This window comes from Echinops telfairi, unplaced genomic scaffold, assembly GCF_000313985.2.
Source record: "Echinops telfairi isolate 266 unplaced genomic scaffold, ASM31398v2 ScPeMD7_60;HRSCAF=208, whole genome shotgun sequence".
NCBI lineage: Eukaryota > Metazoa > Chordata > Mammalia > Afrosoricida > Tenrecidae > Echinops > Echinops telfairi.
In genome coordinates, this window is record NW_022103958.1 from 25,158,572 (window position 1) to 25,178,998 (window position 20,427).

Below are 20,427 nucleotides of genomic sequence, written 5' to 3' on the forward strand. Positions count from 1 at the left end.
TCATATTTGCTTATAGTACTTCTTAGGCACTCACTCTGGAATCATTTTGTTATTACATTTTGTGTGGCCACCCTCACCCCTCCAAGAATATCAGCCTCATGCATGCAGGCAATATAGTGTGTTTGCCATTTTATTTTTTATGTGTGTGCCTAACAAGGTGTTTAATTAAAAATGTGTTGAATGATTTAAAGATTATTAAGTAAGTTAAAAGTTAACTAAGTTACATTTCAGTTTTAAGGTGTAGTTAATTGTATAATTTGCTTAATTGTGTGTTCTGTGTCTTTCATTGCCCAAGTCTAGGAGCTGTAAGAGACTGTGAATTGTATTTGTGCGTGTGTGTGTATTTTTATGTGCGTGATTGAACACGTTCTTACCTATTCAGTAAAGCAGTGGTTCTCAACCGTCCTAATGCCGCGACCCTTTAATACAGTTCCTCATGTTGTGATGATCCCCCCAACCATAAAATTATTTTCGTTGCTACTTCATAACAGTAATTTTGCTACTGTTATGAATCAGGCAACCCCTGCGAAAGGGTCATTCGACCCCCAGGTTGAGAACCGCTGCTCTGAAGCAAATCTGCTGAACAGCATTGTGACTGCTTTGACACCCTGTTATTGTGAGGATCCCTGTGCCTTCTCAAAGCCCAAAGAAAAGAACAATTCTAAAAACGTTTTTCAGGAAACTTTTTAAGGCTGTTTTAGAACTCTCCTTGTAGTGCTTTTTCAGATAACTGTATCAGAGAGAAGGCTTAGTCAGATACCCCCAAGAGTCCTGATGTCGATGGATTTTGCTTCTGGTTTTAATCTGCCTCCAGGAGTTTCTACTTGATGTAAATAGTTAATGTTCTCAGCTGCTAACCAAAAGGTTAGAGGGCTAAGTTCACCTAGAAAGTCCTTGAGAGACAAACCTGGCAATCTACTTCTGAAAAATCACTTCTTGAAAAGTCAGTAGAGCACAGTGCTACTGATCCACATGTGTTTGCTGTGTGTCAGGTAGAATTGACTCAGTCCCCCTTCTTTTTTCCCTAATCCTGCCTCAGGAAGGAGATTCTGTTTGGGTTTGATTGCAGTTAGCTAGGAGTTGGGGTTGAGCCCTGGTCTCCAAGGGAAAGGGAAGATTATATCTGGAGCAGAAGGCCAGGTAGCACCGGGAGACTGGAGGTAGTAAATATTTTAAATTACGAAAGTCATTATAGACCGTAGAATTCCCTGAACTTGAGAGCTTTCAAACTTTCTTTAAGACAAAAACAAAACACATGCTGTCATTGTGACTTTTCATCAGTTCTTTGTATTCCCTAATTTTTAGCCAGCCGTCCAAACCCGCTAGGTATGCATTTAAGTGGTAAAGAGACTTCCACAAGGGCTTTGTGAGAGAAGCTGTGATTAGCCTGGCATTCGCTTGTCCCTCATCATATTAATGCCAGATTGTCTCTATGTTGAAAAGCAATTATTCCAATGATTATCCTGGTCATGCGAACAATAACAATACATTTAATTTTCCATATTTTCAGATGATGCCTTAATTTTATGTATGAATTATGCCTATTAATAAGGTATCCTTAATTCCATCATTTGGGGGGTAAAAATTAACCTTTAAACCCATAACGGCATTGAACAGAACTAGCAGTTTAGTTTTTGCTGTACACATTTGACCTTTTCCTAAAAAACTGTTAATTTTAGCAAACTTAATTTTCAAAAGTACAAGTGTTAACAGGAGAAGATGGTTTTGCTATTACTGACAGTTTTAATTTTAACTTTTCTGATGGTCGGAAGAAGGAATAAGAATCAATTGAAATGATTTATTACATATATATATATAAATATTTACTGAAACCTTTTGTTACCAAATCAGAACTAATATGAGTATTAGTTCTAAAATTCATAGTAGTGTAGGTAGCTGCTAAATTTAATTTCGTTGGTCATTTAAAAAGTGCTTTGCGCAAGTATATTCTGAAACTTAAAATCCAAGCCTCACTGTTGTGAGTTCTTTTCCTTCAAAAATCCCCTTCCTTTATGAAGTTACTTAGGAGCCAAAGTTACTGGATTCAGATAAATCCCTTTGTTATGATTAGGAAGAGCTACTTTTTATACACTGCTCGAAGAAAAGTTACCAGATTTTATTACAACTAACAGTGAAACTAAAAAATAAGGGCTGGCTGGCATGGCCCTGGAAATTTTTATCATTCCTTTTTGTTTTGAGAGCATAGAAAATCATGGGCCTGGAATCGAGCCATTCCACTAGAATTTATTATTCGGCGTGGTTGTGTCTGTTGTCAGGCGCTTGGATGCCAACCACATTACCTCAGTCCCGGAGCACAGTTTTGAAGGGCTTATCCAGTTGCGGCACCTGTGGCTGGATGACAACAGCCTGACGGAGGTGCCTGTGCACCCCCTCAGCAATCTTCCAACTCTGCAGGCACTGACTCTGGCGCTCAACAAAATCTCAAGCATCCCCGATTTTGCTTTCACCAACCTTTCAAGTCTGGTAGTTCTGTGAGTATCCACCCCTTTTAATACCATATGAGTATATTTGTATTCGTTTGGGGGAGAAAAATAGGCTTATTGTGACAAATTATTAAACAGTCTCATTACTTATTCTTCTGCATCGTTACCATTCAGGAAAATTATTTCTGAAGATTAAATAAGTCTCTCTATATTTTTAAATAAGACTATTTTTAAAACAATAAAATAGGACCATTAAAAAATGATGTCTGATTACAACTTTTGAATCTCCCTAATATCAAAGACCATTTTTAATCATGAATGAAATTGGGTCAATCGCCAGATATTTCTACCTCTCTTTTTGTGTGACAGCAATGTATTTTATGCTTTAAAAAAGCTCAATTGTTTTGAATTGCACACAGAAACTATATTCTAGCGGTAGCTCATGTTTTTACTTTCTATTCAAAGAATATATGATTCATAACTTGAACTACTGAAATATCTTTCCTTTAGAAATCTTTAACGGATTCCTACCTGGGTATCAACTGGCATTGTTTCCTTCTTCCCTAGGAAAGCTGATGACACTTTTGCTGCATATAATTAAGAGCTGATCATAATTTTTGATATAGCTAATTAAAAAATACTCTGCAATGTGCTTAACATTTTCCCACTAGATAAATTTCCCCTTGTCTAAAAGTATTATGTGTTTAGTAGGTTTTAGTCTGTGTGATGTATATTGAGAGCTAACTGTTCAATGATACTTGTTTTTTATAGCTGTTGTTGAGATGTTTAAACCATTACTTTAAGACATCTCAATGTAGACATGTGTAACAATGATAATAGTTGCTATCGAGAAATGTAAAACTAATTTTGTGCTTTTCTCAGACATCTCCATAACAATAAAATTAAAAACCTGGGTCAACACTGTTTTGATGGACTAGATAACCTGGAGACCTTGTAAGTATATACAGATTCTGAGTAGTCAGATGTGTGACGTTGGCAGTGAAGATAATCTTGCTGAAAAGGGAAAAAGATATATTTGTTTTTGAATTCAACTCATTATTACTTTTTAAAATTTTATGACTAAATTCTTGTCATCAAAATAACCCAATTAGAAAGAATAATCAAAATTAATGCTTAAAAAGAGTGCATAGTTTGAATTCCATGCCTCTTTCAAAGATACGTTAAAAGCAGCTTGAGATTAAAATGTAATGTATAAGGGTTTTAGAATTTTAAAATGAACTCTCAAATTCCATCATCTTTCAATTCCATTTTTTCATGAACTTTTAGAAGTCCTCTCATAGTATTGCAATTTTTGGTTTTTTTCCCATGGTCTCAAATTGCCTTGCTAATTATTAATACTAAATTTGAATGCTACATTTGCTTTTATATGCTGAAATGCAACAAAGTAAGGTTTTCCTTTTGTGTTGCTGATTGTTGGTGTTTTAACTAAAATGTGTGGAATTTCTCGCTGTTTTAGTTGTACATTACACCACAATATGATTAGCAGACATTGTGCAGTTGTGTGTAATTGAGGGTAGGAGTTTTACTTTATCTATTTTACATTACTTGCCTTTATTTGAGCATCTGTAATATTGAATATTGTGTTATAGCAACGGTTCTCAGCCTGTGGGTCGCGACCCATTTGGGGCTCAAATGACCATTTCACAGGGGTCGCCTGATTCATAACAATTGCAAAATGAAGGTTATGAAGTAGCAACGAAAATAATTTTATGGTTGGGGAGGTCACCACAACATGAGGAACTGTATTCAAGGGCCGCAGCATTACGAAGGTTGAGAACCACTGTGTTATAGTAAATGATTCATCAAAATTAAGATGCTTAGTATTTTTGTATTTGTTTAACTGAGTTTCCTGGTTAACTGTCAGTTAACGAGCAGACTTAAATCCTTACAGGGAAAAAAACCCAAAGAAAGCCAATTGCTGATTAAATCTGTTCAGACTTAAGGAGACTATAGGATACAGTAGAACCTGCTCCATTGGGCTGCCAAGACTGTAAATCTCTTTGGAAGCAGACGGGCTCATTTTTCTGATGGAGAGTGGTTGGTGCGTTCGAACCACTGACCTTTTGTTTATTAGCTCAACACTTAACTCACTTGAGACTCTTATTAATCCATTTTCCTGATTGTCAAACAGTTAAAGGACAGTGGATATTTGAAAGCTGAAATTCTTGAGGAAATAGTTCCATGCTCAGTTCAACTTTGATTGCTAACCACAAGGTTGGCCATTCAAATCTATCAGGAGAAAGATGAGGCTTTCTGCTCCTATAAAGATTTATAGCCTGGAAAACCCATGGGGTGGGTTGTACTTAGTCTTGTAGGGTGGAAGTGAGTAGGAACTGACTCAGTGGCAGTGAGTGTTTTTTTGTTTGCTGTTTTGGCACATGTAAAATATCAGTGTAACAGATTATTGAATGGGTCTGCTATTTTTCTACACCTTGTGTACCATTCCAATTATATTCAAATTTCATTCCTTTGTCAGAGTTAAACTTTTCATCTGCCGCCTTTCCTTCTTTGTGGGCAAGGGAAACAAACTAGACCCTTTCAGAGTTGTGCTCTCAGCGTCGTTCATTTTGAAGTCAGCCGTGCCATCATGGGCCAATATGCTTTTTAGTTTAAGAGAAATTACAATGGAAATAATTAGGATTAACTGAACTCTTTACAGTTCAGTTTTGACCCATCTTTTTCCTAATTAATATGAGTTGTAACAATTTGTTACTGGTGCTAGGCCAACGTTCAGCATAGTTCTTCTTGTTCACACTTAGGATACTTATGATGGTGGGCTTTGGGTCAGTCGCCTCAATGCCACTCTAAATGGAAACCTCAGTATCTTGGTATCTGAATTTATAAGTGGAATCAACTAAATTATATTTTGTAAATTTCCTGAAGAAAGATATTCAGATGATTTATCTAATGCATCAATAACACATGATCCAGAGAGTTCTTTGAATTTGTAAAACTGGTGATCTAAAAAATTAGAATTCTGAGGAAAGATTTAACTCAATAAAATTCCACAGGGCTTTGATGATAATATAGTTGGTAAAAAAAAAACAAAACAACTGAAGAGTGTGAATTTTTTAAAAAAAGCCTTTATATGTTATGATCAATTCAGTGTTCTTTGATAGTCACACCACCCCTTGTAACCGCCCCCCTTTTCTTTTTACCCCTTAGGGACTTGAATTACAATAACTTAGGGGAATTTCCTCAGGCTATTAAAGCCCTGCCTAGCTTAAAAGAACTGTGAGTATTACTTTTTTTTTTTTAATGCCTTAATATTCCTTGTAATTCATCATCAGTTGTGCCTACCATTATATTTTATAACATCTCTCTCTGTATGTGTATTTATATAAAACCATAAAAAGTGCATTGTGTTGAATGACATGGACAATTTTGAGAACACTGTATAAGGCTAGATACTGGTCTCAGAAAATGGTGTGATGTCTGGTCTCTGCCTTTAAGTCGTAGTCCTACTGAGAGCCCAACTGTATATGACATAATTTGGAGAGAGAAAAATAAAAAGTGCTGAATTAGTGGGAATAAGAAATCATTCCAGCAAATGAGCTCATTAAGGCTTGAGGTCGTTGGAAAAAGGGTCACTAAAAGGAGGCATTTGAGCACAAAAGAATGGAAAAGTCTGAATAAGTGAAAGGAATAAGGGAGAATTTTGGAAATTAGGGCTTATCAGAGAAGTAAGAAAGTATACGGCCTAACAGATCATAGATGGCGAGGTAGCAGTTAATATGCAAAGGCACATTGCTTAACGACTAACTGCAGCCACAGTGAGAGATTTTTAAAGAAAACACAGCACATCCTCTGCAGCCTAAAGTTCTTAGATGATGACGTAATAGATAAACGTCTGTGAAGGCTCTGATAGTGGCTTTAAAAAAGAACTAGATGTGGTCCTGAAAAAGATGAGTTGTATGTTAAAATATACAGGTTCTCCACATTTGAAGATTTTTTTTCTCTTCTATAGTAACTCTCAGTGAAGTTGTGCTCAATACTTAACAGCAGTATATACTTGTGTGTTAAATAACTTCACAAGGAGATATGCATTTCAAAATATTTTTCCGTATCTTTCTAGGGGATTTCATAGTAATTCTATTTCTGTTATCCCCGATGGAGCATTTGGTGGTAATCCACTCTTAAGAACTATGTAAGTATTTTTGAAGGTTTCTTTTAATGCACAATCATCTAAAGCTATGTCTGTACAGAGCCAAACATCTGGATGGAGAATGAAAATTCAGGCTTTTAGATATATGACCTTTGTGAACATAGACTTAATATTGGATTTCTTATGAGCATATGAAAAATGTTTGCTTTTAAAATGTTTTTACAGACATTTGTATGATAATCCTCTGTCTTTCGTGGGGAACTCAGCATTTTACAATTTATCCGATCTGCATTCCATGTAAGTATTATGGAAATTTAGACACAAACCTGAATGATTAAATAATAATTTTCATAGGAAAACAAGGCTTTATAGCTGTAGCTTCAGAAAAGAAAAGGTTTTCTTTGTGTTAAATCCAAAGGATGGCTCTGAAATTTATAACACTAGTTTATGTGAACACTTGGCCCAATTATTCAAACTGGGACATTCAAGAGATAAAACTAATTTTATTTTTGCACAGTGGGGTTCTAATTTTAAACTATATAGGAGGTGAAAATATTACCTTCTATGGAAACATTATTTTAAATTTAAATTTTCTCTCCCAATTTCTTAAAGAGTCATTCGGGGTGCGAGCATGGTACAGTGGTTCCCAAATCTCACTGGGACGGTTCATCTGGAGAGCCTGTAAGTGTGCCCTTTGAAGAAGGTTGGGTAAAGATGACACTTCCAGCCCAGAGTGTGTCAGTGCTTTTTGGGGTGATAACATGGGTCTATGCTTATTCTTCCAGTATCCCTCACATGATCGTCTTTGTGAGCCTCAGGGGTGGAGATGTAGCTAGAGAACTTGCAGTTAGTCACCTCAGATGCAGGAGAGCCTCGCATATGCAGGCGACACCTGGACAGGCAGTAACTTCAGTGCCAAAAGAGCAGGGAGTGCTTTAGGGAATCAGAAGTGGGAGTGATCCCTGGAGAGTCTCAGAGGAGGTTTCAGGGAGGAAGTGGAATGTTTGGAAACGGAATATTATCAGATTTCCCAGAACTGAGTAGTTTTTAACGAATGAATGGCAGGATTGAGGAAAAGGTGAATACCAAAAGGACACTCCCGAATGGCATGCAGATGATGGACTATAGATAGAATTGTTTGTTTATACTGAGACGTGGTACATGATTTATAGCAACTGGGAAGCTTTGTGTTTGAGATTAGATTTTAAATGGCAAACTTGACCATTTGGTTATGACAGACTTCCTCAGTGGGTTGCTTGTGAATGGATTCCATGCACGTCCAAAAGTTTGATGGCTCTCTCCACCCTACATAAAGTGAGGTGGACCTGAGGCGGCTAGGGTGTCCAGCCATGGGATGCTGCATGTATATTATAATTTCCACGCGTCAAGTTATAAGAAAACAGATGCTGGGTAGCACTGAACTACAGAATTTAACCTTGGCTTTTCAGGCAGTTTGGACATGAAAGGAATGTTTGAACAGGTGGCGAGAGGAAGGAAAGAAAAGAGAGACTGAAAATGGCTTGACTGTTAAGAAAGCCATGGGAATAGTTCACTTGGCCAAATGAACACATGTAACCACTCGATGCCTTCAATTTACCCTTGGAGTTGCTCTAGAACTCACAGCATGCTCTGTCTGGAATTTCTCTATGCCCCTTTCCACCACTCATCTGCATAGCAGCCATAAAAGTGGACAGCAAGGGCCAGATACCAGAGCTACTAGAAAGAACAGGAATTGGGATTGGCCACAGATAGGAGCACAGGAAGAAAGAGACTAAGAGAAAACATTTAAATGTGTTGGGTCAATTGACAGGAGAGCATGGGGATTGAAATAACAGTTTGGGGGTGGTATCAAATGCTCGAATGTGAGGAGATGACAAGACTCCCAGGTGATTATGGTACAGGAGGTGACTGGAAATCTGTTGGTCCCTGTGAGAAATCCTGCCTTTATTTGGGCAATAAAGAGACCTTGCTTCACATGGTTTTCTACATTACTGTGAAGACAATGTCCATATATGGGGTTACATCACCTTCCCACATAGGGAGAAATGAGAGAGTTGAGTGCATAAACTCTGCTTCATGTGAAAATGTATTTATTTGCATTTAGGTTTCGAAATCAAAGTAGCATTTTGTTCACCTTCTTGACCTGAATGCTTGCTCAGAGGACCCATGTTTCTCCACAGGACCCTGACTGGCACTAAAATAAGCAGCATACCCAGGGACCTGTGCCAAGAACAAGTGATGCTCAGGACTCTGTATGTTGGATTCCTCTCTGCTCTTCAGACTTTTCTTTTGTGCATTTCACACATGTTGAGTTTCATTTTTTATTAACTATTTTCTTAGTGATTTTCCCTTAAAATTATTTGTTCCCTTCATGAAAATAAATAGGAGTCTTAGTAGTCCACAGGGTACAAAATTAGAGGTTGAATTAGATTTTAGGGTTATGTATAAACCACATATCTTGTGACATACTTGGAACAATGTAAAAAATAAACTAGGCTCACTCTTGGTTTTTTTATTTTTATTTTTTAGTCCGATACATTGTCTTTATTCTAGTTCTTCCAGGGCCTTAGCAACCCAGAATCTGCTTGCTCACCCTTAGAATAAGCAGGGCCCAAATCTTTCTTCACCAGTAATCAACTAATTGTGTAGCTTTGGAAAAAAATTTAAGCTGAACTAGAAATTTTATATATACACACACGTGTGTACTGCATATACATAAATTATTCCCACACATACATTTATGTGTGTATATGTATGTATGTGTGTATAAATAAATGGTATAAAATGTCACAAGAACAGAGAAGTTACTAAGTTATTAGTAAGTTTTCAGTGGAGGGAGATGGCAACAAAATTAATGACTGATTAAGTAATTAAGTCATGTAGATTATTAAACTTGAACATGCTGATTTCCCATGGGAAAAACTGCATTGGGGTTAGTTGAGAGTTAATTTTAAATATTTCATAGAAATACTTTAAAAGAATATGGTTATCTATACCTGCTCTTATAGCTTTTTGTGAACATCACAGAAGTCACCGTGTGTTTATGCAAATAACACATAGTGGAATATCTTTTTGCATATCCTGCAAACTCCTACAAGATTGACCAGCCCGAATTTAGGCTGTAGCAGCCCTGCGCCCAGCCCTTGCCCACCTCTGATGTGACTTAGCTGAGTGCAGATCAGCTATGAGGAACTTCCCTGCTCTCTGTGTGGGCCACAAACTACCCCCAAGCAAACAGTTTTAGTTTATTTTATTATTACTGGATTCTGCCAAGCTTAATCCATGAATTGACCATGGATTATATTTTCTTTATACAAATATGATAAACAATTATGCCCCTGGACTATTAATGAATATGAATGAAGTAGAAATTCAATTCTGGAAATGTCATAAGGTATGTAAATGGGTGTGTTATGCTAGAATTTTTAATATAATTTTAGCATTTTTGCCTGCTATTTTTGCCTCCACCCCATACACTGAAAAATGTATTTTAAATGCAAACATTATTGTATACATTTAAAAAATATTCTACCACTTAACAACATGATTTTTATATATTTAATATCTTTATATTATACACTTTAAGACAACGAGGCTTCAAAACATTTATCAAAACATTGGATTAATAGACAATGGAATTTTTCTTGAACTTTATGAACCCCTCATATGTTTTAATATATTTTTAGATTATCTGTATTCCATATTATGCCCTGGAAATTAATAAATAGTAAGCCCATTGTACCACTGAGGCACTCTCGAGAAATGTCTTGGAAAGAATGCAGTTGCTCCTCTTGTTCAGTTGTATCTATCACTGCTCTGAACATGGCTTTCAATGCTTCTAAGAATAATTCTTTTAATATAGTGTTATGACAGCTCAAAATTAATTTGCTAATTTCCCATTGTTTTCAGGGACTTGTCTTACAACAATATAAAAGACCTTCCAAATTTTAATGGATGCCATGCTTTGGAAGAAATGTAAGTTGGTCTTTGCCTTACTCTTTTTGACTGATGTCTTATGAAGCATTTCCTTTTTTAAATAAACAGCTTTATTATTAAGAAATTAGAATTAGCCCCCCAAAATGATTTAAATAAAAAGAAATTAGTATTAACATAACCAGCTGCTTCTATGAATAAAACATCATATTGTACTGGTTGTGTTCATGCAACCATAATTTATTGGGCACTTAACATAGCAGAAATTCTATGAAATTGTCTGGTGGTGAGGTTGGTATATGTGTTGTTAATCTCTGAGTCAGCATCAACTCTATGGCAATGAATGAATGAATGAATGTATCTCTTTTAGAAGAATTAATACCTGACTAGTCCAAAAGGGTTAGGGATTGATGATACCCCAAATGTCCATCTCTTCCATGATGCTATTCAGCTCCATTTTTAAGCCCCCTCTCCTCCCTTGAGTATATTCCCTCATGTTTCTGGGTTTTGTGAATCGCTGCAGTGTCCCACGGCAACTCACGAAAGTCTTGAGAAAATGTCTCACATGGTGGTGGTACTGTTCAGCCCCAAATCTGAAGGTCAGGCAGGGGTAAGCCAGGTGCTAGACCCAGAAGACTTGCGCTACTCCTGAGTCTTGCCAGAGATGAGAGCATACCTTGTGCTACTCAGAGGGCTCATTTCTACACAGCAGGATGGCATTGCAGGGAATCCTGTTCACAATTACTCACTGGTGAATCCTCTCAGTATCCTCCCCCATCTTCTTACCAGACCCATGCAGGCAAAGGTCATTTGGTGGGAGTTACATTTCCTGCTTTTGATCAGGATCCTTGTATGGAATTTTTGATCAAAATATTCGGTAATGGTAGCTGGGCACCATCGATTCTGATCTCTTGTGAAGGAGGAGACTGTCCATGGAGGCAATGTACATTTCATATCCTCCTCCTGTTCCTGACTCTCCTTTCTTTGTTGCTCCAGTTGAATAGAGACTGATTGTTGTGTCCTCTTTGGCTGGCTGCAAGTTTTTAGGACCCCAGGGACTCTGCCAGGTGCTGGATAACAGCACAGAAACTTTAACTACATTCCTAAGCCAGTTCAGTGGGATGTTCCATGAACTGGCCCTGAACCTCCAAGTGAAGGAACCCAATCCCATGAGTGTTTGGCCGGGCAGTCTTGGCAGCCACCCGGGCAGCTCCACCCCGTCCTATGGGGCTGCTGTGAGGTGGTCTCCCTGGCAGTGAGTGCAGCTGCCTCCCTGGGGACTCATTCCGTGCTGGTGTGATAACTATACCTATCGCAGCTTTCGCCACTTCAGCTTTTTGCAGGTACACAGCGCACTGAGAGAGAGAACAATAGTCAGCTGTGCAACTTGTCCTGAAGCAATGTGATTTTTCTATCCCCCCCTAGCCCCCTTTATTCCTCACTTTAAACAAAATCAATTACTGCTATAGATGAATGGGTATTTAAATTTAGAAAAAAACATCTAAGAAACATTATTTGTAAAGTAGAAAATAACTTTTTTTCTTCTCTCTTTCTTTCGGTTAGTTCTTTGCAACATAATCAGATCCACCAAATAAAGGAAGGCACTTTTGAAGGCCTCATTTCCCTAAGGATTCTGTAAGTTTGTCTATGTTTATAAAAGACATAAAATTGTTGTCATGTTATAAATTAATAAAGTACCATTATGGTTACCATGTTAACAAATGTACTTAAAGGTTTATTTCACATAAATATTGTTTAAACTTTATCACATGGTACTTTATAAGAAATCTGCTTTTGGAGAACTGGAGGGCAAAGGACACTTGTAGAAGTCTAAACACAGGCATATGCCTAGGTAAATATATTTACATATAACGATAGGGAAATAGATCTATGTACATATATTTGTATGTTAAGTAGTAAGGTAGCATATGGATATTGGGCCTTTACTTAAGTACTCCCTCAATGCAAGAACACTTTGTTCTAATAACCTGGCATTCTGTGATGGTGCCTGGCTATCAAAAGATATAGCGTCTGGGGTCTTAATGGCTTGAAGACAAACAAGCAGCCATTTAGCTGAGAAGCAACAAAGCCCACATGGAAGAAGCACACCAGCCTGTGTGATCAAGAGATGTCAATGTGATCAGTATCAAGCATCAAAGACCCAAATCAAAAAATAAAATCAATGTGAATGAGAGGGAGTGCAGAGTGGAGACCCAAACCCCATCTGTAGACAATTGGATATCCCCTTACAGAAGGGTCACAAGGAAGAGATGAGCCAGTCAGAGTACAGTATAGCACTGACGAAACATACAAGTTTCCTCCAGTTTTTTAATACTTCCCCTCCGCCCCCACTATCATGACCCTAATTCAGCCATTCTCAACCTCCCTAATGCCGCAACCCTTTAATGCAGTTCCTCATGTTGTGGTGACTCCCCCTCCCAACCATACAATTATTTTCTTTGCTACTTCATAACTATAATTTGGCTACTGTTATGGATCAGGCGACCCCGGTGAAAGGGTTGTTTGACCCCCCCCAAAGGGGTCACAACCCACAGGTTGAGAACCGCTGCCCTAATTCTACCTTACAAATCTGGCTAGACCAGAGAATGTACACTGGTCCAGATAAAAGCTTGCAACACGGAATCCAAGACAGATAAAACCCTCAGGGCCAATAATGAAAGTAGCAATACCAGGAGGGTAAGGGAAAGGTGGGGGTAGCAAGGGGGAACTGATCACAATGTTCTACATATAACCCCATCCTAGGGGGACAGAAAACAGAAAAATGGGTAAAAGGAGACATGGGTCATTGTAAGACATGGAAATATATATAAAAATTATCAAGGGTTCATGATGAAGGGAGAGTGGGAGGGGAAAAATGAGCTGATGTAGAAAGAAAATGGTTTAAAAATGATGATGGCAACTTATGTACAAATGTGCTTGACACAATGGATGTATGTATGGATTGTGATAAGATTTAAAAGAAAACAGAAATCTGCTTTTGGAATGTTTATATTAGTGAATTGTTTATGTCATTATGTCATACCTTGGTGATTAAAAAGTGTGTGAGATACAGGTTTGTCTTCAAGTTATAATAGTGTGGTTTACCAATCCACTAATACTACAGGTCAAAACTACAGCTAGGAGTAAAAACAACCTGTGGCTTTGTTCTGTAACTTAAGTTTTATTGAAATGTCATCATGTTGTTTTGTTTAAATTATCTAAAACTGCTGTCACCATATTGTGACTGAGTTGAGTAGCTGCATCAAAACCTTATGACCCACAAAGCTAAAAACATTTACTTTCTGGTCCTATATAAAGTTGGTAACCCTGGTACCAAGGTATCTGCCATTACAAATTATAACTAGAGTGCAACAGAAATACTCATTTAAAGAAAAGTAATTTTGAGTACATTTGTACCAGGCACTCTGCTAAATTCTTGGAAATACAGAGGTGACTAAGAAAAACCTAGCTGACATTTGGGGTTAGGTGCTGACCTGCTAGTAACAAGTCCGGTGGTCCAAACACAGCTGCTGCTCAGAAGGAGAAAGATGAGGCTGTCTGTCCCTTTAGCAATTTACAGTGTAGGAAACCTGATATAGGGTCACTGAGTTGGAATCGACTCTGGCCATGGGTTGGCTTGGTAAATGTAGACGTAAAGAATCTCTAATGGTGTAGGAGTTAAGTGCTCAGCTGCTAACCAAAAAGGCTGGTTCAAACCCACCAGCCGCTCTGTGGGAAACAGATGGGGCAGTCTGCTTCTGTAAAGATTGCAGCCTTGCAAACCTGCAGGGCAGTTCGCTGTCCTAGTGACTCTTCCCTGTGCCATTGTCCTGTTCAGAATTGGCTGGGAGGCAACAGGGATGGAAAACTGCCTTCACAGAACTTGAGTGCAGAAAATGCAGATACAGTAAAACCAGTGACCTTTACATGTATAAAAACCTGCTTGCCAGTAGATCCCACTTAAGAAATAAAACATGCATTCAGTTAGGAAATATTTTATTGAGAGTTGTCTTACAAGATTTTTCCTTTTTGCGGACAGGCTTACTGTGGGTCTTGGGGGAAGTGTAGGAAGGGGCCTGGCTCCTAACTGCCATCACTTCTAGTGCACTGATAAGTGACAACAATAAAAAGCTGTCCTTTTCATGATTTGGAATGAAATCTGTCAAGGTTTCCTGGTATCCAGGAGATGTGTCAGAGAATTAATTTATCTAATCTTTAAATTTCCATTAAGTCCCAATTTAAATGTAGTTGAGATTATTTCTCTGTTTTATTAATCCTGTAATATCTGAATTATTCAATGGGTGTTTCCCAATAGAGAATGTGCCTCTGCTGCTGATAGGATTTTTACTTCCTGCTTGGGCAAAGAATGATATCTGAAGCGCTCTGGAATGCTCTTGTTTGCATATTGATTATTTGTCTTCCCTTGGGGCCTTATCATTAACCTTTGAGAAGGCAAATAGTAGTTCTCTTTTCATTTTCAGCTTTGTCATGAGCTTTTTCTCACCTACTTAATAGTACCAAAAGTTATATCTTTTTTTATTTTTGAACTGTTACCAGAATGATAAAGTAGAGAAAACTCATGACCGTTTTTATGCAGATGCTGTAGAAAGGAACCCTGGTGCTTCAGGGATTAAGCACTCAGCTGTTAACCCAAAAATAATTGGTTCAAACCCACCAGCTGCTGCACAAGAGAAAGGTGGTCGTCAGCTTCCATACAATGTCATGGTCTAGACAACCCCATCGGGCAGTTTGACTGTGTACTGCCCGTCAGGTCACTATGAATTGGAATCGACTGGATGGCAGTAACTTTGGGGTTTAAGTAGAATTACTGTTAAACAGAACACATACCGAAGAAGTAGATTGTTGTCAAGGAGGTGTTCAAAATCATCCTAAAGAAATTTCTTAGACAAGATTAAAAATCTTTGTGATCTTAGCAGATTGCTTGATGAGCTCAGATTCAAAAGTGTAGCTGAAGTAACTGCCACTGTGAATGTTTATTTGAAATGATTAATATATTGTTTTAATATTTCAGAGATCTGAGTAGAAACCTGATCCAAGAAATTCACAGCCATGCTTTTGCTAAACTTGGGTCAATAACTAACCTGTAAGTAGATGATTTTGTGCAGTAATAACATGAATGTAGTAAAGAGTGCTCTAGGAACTTGTGGTTTAACACTGTCCTGTCAAAATATTTCTCTGTATAGTTGTTCTTTTGTATAAATGCCACGCTACACTGATGTAGTAACAGCTTCTATAATGGCAAAATGAACGCCACAGCTATCATATTAGCACAACTGAATTCACCTTCTATCTCTTTTTGATTGGATACATGTATAGATGAGTTGAAGTTAGGAATTAACATGAAGTTTGATCTACATTTTAGAGATGTAAGTTTCAATGAATTAACTTCATTTCCTACGGAGGGCCTGAATGGGCTAAATCAACTGAAGCTTGCTGGCAACTTTAAGCTGAAAGAAGCTTTAGCAGCTAAAGACTTTGTGAATCTCAGGTGTGTGTTCATTTTTCTTTTTTGTTGAAGTCATAGTAAGCTCCTAGATTGTTGCGTGTCTAGGTTTTTTATGTGGTTCATGCATGTGCTGAGAGAATATAATTTCAGAGTATTTTCCACTTCAGGTCTTACAAATTTGGTCAAAAATAGAATCTGAGAATAGGAACCGGAGCTATTGGTACTAGATGATTCAGCTATTCACCAAAGGTTTTTTGTTTTTTTTTCTTTCATGCCATGGACTTTCAAAAGTGGAAAACCACATACTCATGTATAAGCCGAGTTTTCAGCACCTTTTTAATGCAGTTTTTGTGGTAAAATTAGGTACCTCAGCTGATACTTGGGTTGGCTTATACTATATACGTAAGTGGGAGCCTACAAAAAATTGATAGAAGCAAAGATAGAATTAAGTGGAGCCTTATTAAGATATAGTGGAGAGAGAATTTGGAAATATTGTTGAAGAAAAGAACAGATGAGTAAATTTACTTAATGGTAAAATGTCATAGAATGACTTGGGGGAATTAATTTTAAAGAAAATTACCAGTTTCAAGTAGTAATTCAATATGGTTGTCATTTATAAAAGGACTCTGATAGGATTTTACTGTAAATTTCAGTATTGCTATTAGATTGTAAATATGGTTTGATTTACTTTCAACTTTAAGAGCATCTTTTAAACAAAGGGAGAAACTAATAGTGTCTCCTGATAGCAGAGTACTTTTTACAGATGAGGAAAGTTAGGCTCAAAGAGAATAAATGACCAGCCTGAAGCACAAGGTAATCTGTCGTGTTTCTGGCTGGAACTTTCAAAGATTAAAATGTGTTTTAAAAACAACAATATATTTTTGAAGATGCATTTGAATGTTGATTTTTACAACTTTTCCCCCCAGGTCTTTATCTGTACCATATGCTTATCAGTGCTGTGCATTTTGGGGCTGTGACTCTTACAGAAATACAAACACAGAAGATAGTAGCCTGCAAGACCACAGCGTGGCCAAGGATAAAGGCAAGTGCATGTCCCCTTTAAAACCGAGTGCCCTTTCACTCACCAAGGCTTCTGCTTGTTGTGATCCTTTTTTGTGTTGTCATTGTGTAATATAACATCTGAAAGATGATAGAATTCACTGTGCTACTGACATCTTTATAGCCTCAAGGAGCCCTGTCCACTCAAATTACACCACACATATAAGTGGAAATTATAGGAAAAGATGTGTCCTGTGTCCTAATATTTTAATAAAGCATTCTTTATATGTACAGGTACTGCTGATGCAGCGGGTGTCACAAGCAGTACTGACAATGAAGAACACAGTCAAATCATTATCCACTGTACACCCTCAACAGGTATGCCCAACACATTTTGCTGCTTTTTCTCACTTTATAAATTAACAGTAGGAGAAGCCATCTAAAAGGTTTGGAAATTAGATGTGATTTCTGCGATAGGTTTTGGGATAACGAGATGATCCCTTGAAGCTCTTTGATGCTGTATCATCCATGCATGAATAGGCATAGTAGGATAGGCATCTGTGGTATAATCGCAGGCCCAGACCCATCACATGAGATTCTGTTAACAAGGGTTGCAGCACATTAAAGTTTGAGAAGCACTGGTTTATTCTTCTTTAAGTCTATAACTATTCTATTAGTTACTGGTTGATAAGAATTTTTAGTTTTAACTGCCCTGCCTCACTCACTTTTAAATGTAAGCTTTTCTTCTCTTACTTCATTGATCAAGAGTAGATTTGGGAAAGCTATTAAGCTGAAATCACACGGTTGGGTTATAATGTCATATTCTTCCTAATTTACCAGAGAAAGTAGATTTAAAATTTTACTCTAGAAGTAAAATATTTTGGCTAAAGTGTATGCTATAAAGTAGATTCCCTTGTTACTATAATGTCCCAGGATGATCTGGAAATTCATTTCATGACAGAGTTATTATTGTGGATTCATTAATGATTATTGCAGAATTGTGAGCTCCTTGCAGTATCTAGTTTATAAATTCGAGGGGGTACCCCCCCAAAAGACCGATGCTCACTTTTTTTTATGTGAGAGGGATACTGCATATGGAGTTCATTCCACCTAATTAGACTGTTAATAAAACTTTCGTTAGTGGTTCTGAAAAGATTGCATAATAGTTTGCGACAAAAAAAGGCCTGAATTGTGGCAGATGGGATTGATTTTGCCACCCCGACAGTGCACCTGCTCATGAAGTCATCTCACTGGTTTTTGGCAAAAAATAGCATGCCTCTCTTGCCTCATGCCCGACTCATGTATCCACACATGCACACACATATATACATATATTAGCATAATTCCTTGTTGAGAATATAAGCTTAAAGTTATTGGATTGCCAAAAATCATTTATATGAGGGGATAACCTAAAAAAACCCCAAAAAACCAGGATTTTTTCCCCCCAAACCTATGTGTTTAAACTTATTTTACAAAACAACCTTATCACCTTCAAAGCCCTCCCCATAACAATACATTTATCAAATGTGCGATTTCATTTTGGGAAACATTTTTCAAACTTGTCTTTGGATGGCTGATAGCATCTCCCACATTTTTTCTTTACCTCTGCTACATCCTCAAATTGCTGTCCTTTCATGGCCCTCATCATTTGTGGAAGCAAAAAGAAGTGGCCTGGAGCGAGGTCAGGTGGGTCAGGTGTGTAGGGCAAGAGGCATGCTGTTTTTTGCCAAAAACTGGCACATTGAGATGGCTACATGAGTATATGAATTGTTGTGGTGGCAAAATCAGTCCCCCATCTGCCACACATCTCGCCTTTTTTGTCACATACCGCTACACAATCTTTTCATTACCTCTAAATAGAAAGCCTGCTTAACAGTCTGACCTGGTGGAACAAACTCCAATCCACTAGAGTCATTTGGGAAGCTGATGGACATCCAGAATGAGGTTTCTCATCAATCTACATTTCACGTTTGAAATGTAGAAAACCACTCATACACTTGCGTTTTTCCCATAGTGCTGTCCTTGTAAGCAGTGTTCAACATCACAACAGTTTCTGCAGCATTTTTCTGAGCAGGAAACAAAATTTCACAGCCGCATAGTTTTCTTAAATTGGCCATCACAAAAAACCAGGTTCTAGCAAGACGGCTTTCATGAAAAAATTCACTGTGACCAGGGAAAACCAGGTGACACCACTGAGTGCACTAACTCACAGCTAGTTACTCGATGCTCGACTAGCAGGAAATTCGGTTTTTTGGGAGGGTACCCCCTAGTATAATTGATCTTGTGTTAGTCTCAGATCGATTTTTAGAAGTTACGTGATATTGATGACTCACAAGCCCCTCGAAAATAATGCATAAAAAACTGATAACCAAATGAGAAGATAATGGTTTTACTAAAGGTTAAGCTAGACCTGAACATGTAGTGGTTCCAGTTTTTCCACACTGACTCTGAACTTTGGTGTTGACCCAGGAGGAGAGCCGGTGTGAATCTCTCTTTTTTCTGAAGTTGTAACAGGAATGAGTTGCAGACTTGCCTCCCCTCCTAAGTTGCAGCCGCATGGTGTCCCTGCCCACAAGGACCCTGTGGGTCTACCCAGAGCCACCGTGCAGAAACAGGAAGCATATGACTTTCTATTAAGACTAGGGGAGAAGAAGGGCAGGCTTCCAATGGCAGAGGCAGGGTGGATTTTGAAATAAAGTAACTCCACCAACTAGGGGAGGACTTCCCAAAGGGCCCCGTGTGCTCTCCTAGGTCAGATGAGCTATTCTCCCTTTCTTCAAGGGATGAGTTCAGATGCAGAAATCAGGAAAATTTCTCTTAGAACTTCTCTGAGGGAGGATTTTGAAAAATATAAGAATTAAGACAAAGCTTCTTATTAAACACAAACGAACAAATGAAATATCTTTAATAAGCAAATTCATAGAGGCAGAAAGTAGATTAGTGATTGACAAGGGCAATTTGCTTAATGGTTGGGGAAACTGCTTAATTTTCCTTCTGTTTTGAAGGAAAAGTAGGAAACTTTTGGAGATAGTGGCAATGTTTGTACAATAGAATGAATATAACTAATGCTACTGGACTTTATACTTCAAAATGGTTAAAATGGAAATGTTTTCTATGTATTCTACTGCTATAAAGTAAAGAGCGGAGCTTTATCTGGAAGGCAGATATAAATGGCATAGAGCTGGCCCTGTTAGGGCTCTGGAGAGCTGAAGGTTTGACATGCTTTATCTCATATAACAAACTCCATGGCAGTTCTGAAGAACACTTAACTGGAACAGGACTTTTAGATGATTGTAAAACATGGTTTTCTTGTGCTTTGTAGTCAAAATTTTGTTTTTCTTGAAAAATAAAACACTTCTGGATGAACAATCTGGAGGAGAAAACAACGGGACTGACAGTTCTGGGGGGACATGGGAGAGGGGGAGGAGGGGGGAAGGGAAGAAGAGGGGATAACAAGC

The 20,427-nt window shown here is 37.9% G+C and overlaps 1 protein-coding gene across 1 annotated transcript in view; it reads left to right on the forward strand.

The window, feature by feature from the left end:
* LGR4 (leucine rich repeat containing G protein-coupled receptor 4) overlaps nucleotides 1-20,427 on the forward strand; it is a 64,408-nt gene that overhangs the window by 38,457 nt on the left and 5,524 nt on the right. The window contains exons 4-16 of the mRNA XM_045290974.1: nucleotides 2,277-2,492; nucleotides 3,327-3,398; nucleotides 5,631-5,699; nucleotides 6,541-6,612; nucleotides 6,796-6,867; nucleotides 7,183-7,251; nucleotides 8,751-8,822; nucleotides 10,480-10,545; nucleotides 12,067-12,138; nucleotides 15,536-15,607; nucleotides 15,887-16,012; nucleotides 16,897-17,012; nucleotides 17,264-17,347. Of these exons, the coding sequence (XP_045146909.1) occupies nucleotides 2,277-2,492; nucleotides 3,327-3,398; nucleotides 5,631-5,699; nucleotides 6,541-6,612; nucleotides 6,796-6,867; nucleotides 7,183-7,251; nucleotides 8,751-8,822; nucleotides 10,480-10,545; nucleotides 12,067-12,138; nucleotides 15,536-15,607; nucleotides 15,887-16,012; nucleotides 16,897-17,012; nucleotides 17,264-17,347 (1,178 nt within the window). The remainder of the gene's footprint in view (nucleotides 1-2,276; nucleotides 2,493-3,326; nucleotides 3,399-5,630; nucleotides 5,700-6,540; nucleotides 6,613-6,795; nucleotides 6,868-7,182; nucleotides 7,252-8,750; nucleotides 8,823-10,479; nucleotides 10,546-12,066; nucleotides 12,139-15,535; nucleotides 15,608-15,886; nucleotides 16,013-16,896; nucleotides 17,013-17,263; nucleotides 17,348-20,427) is intronic.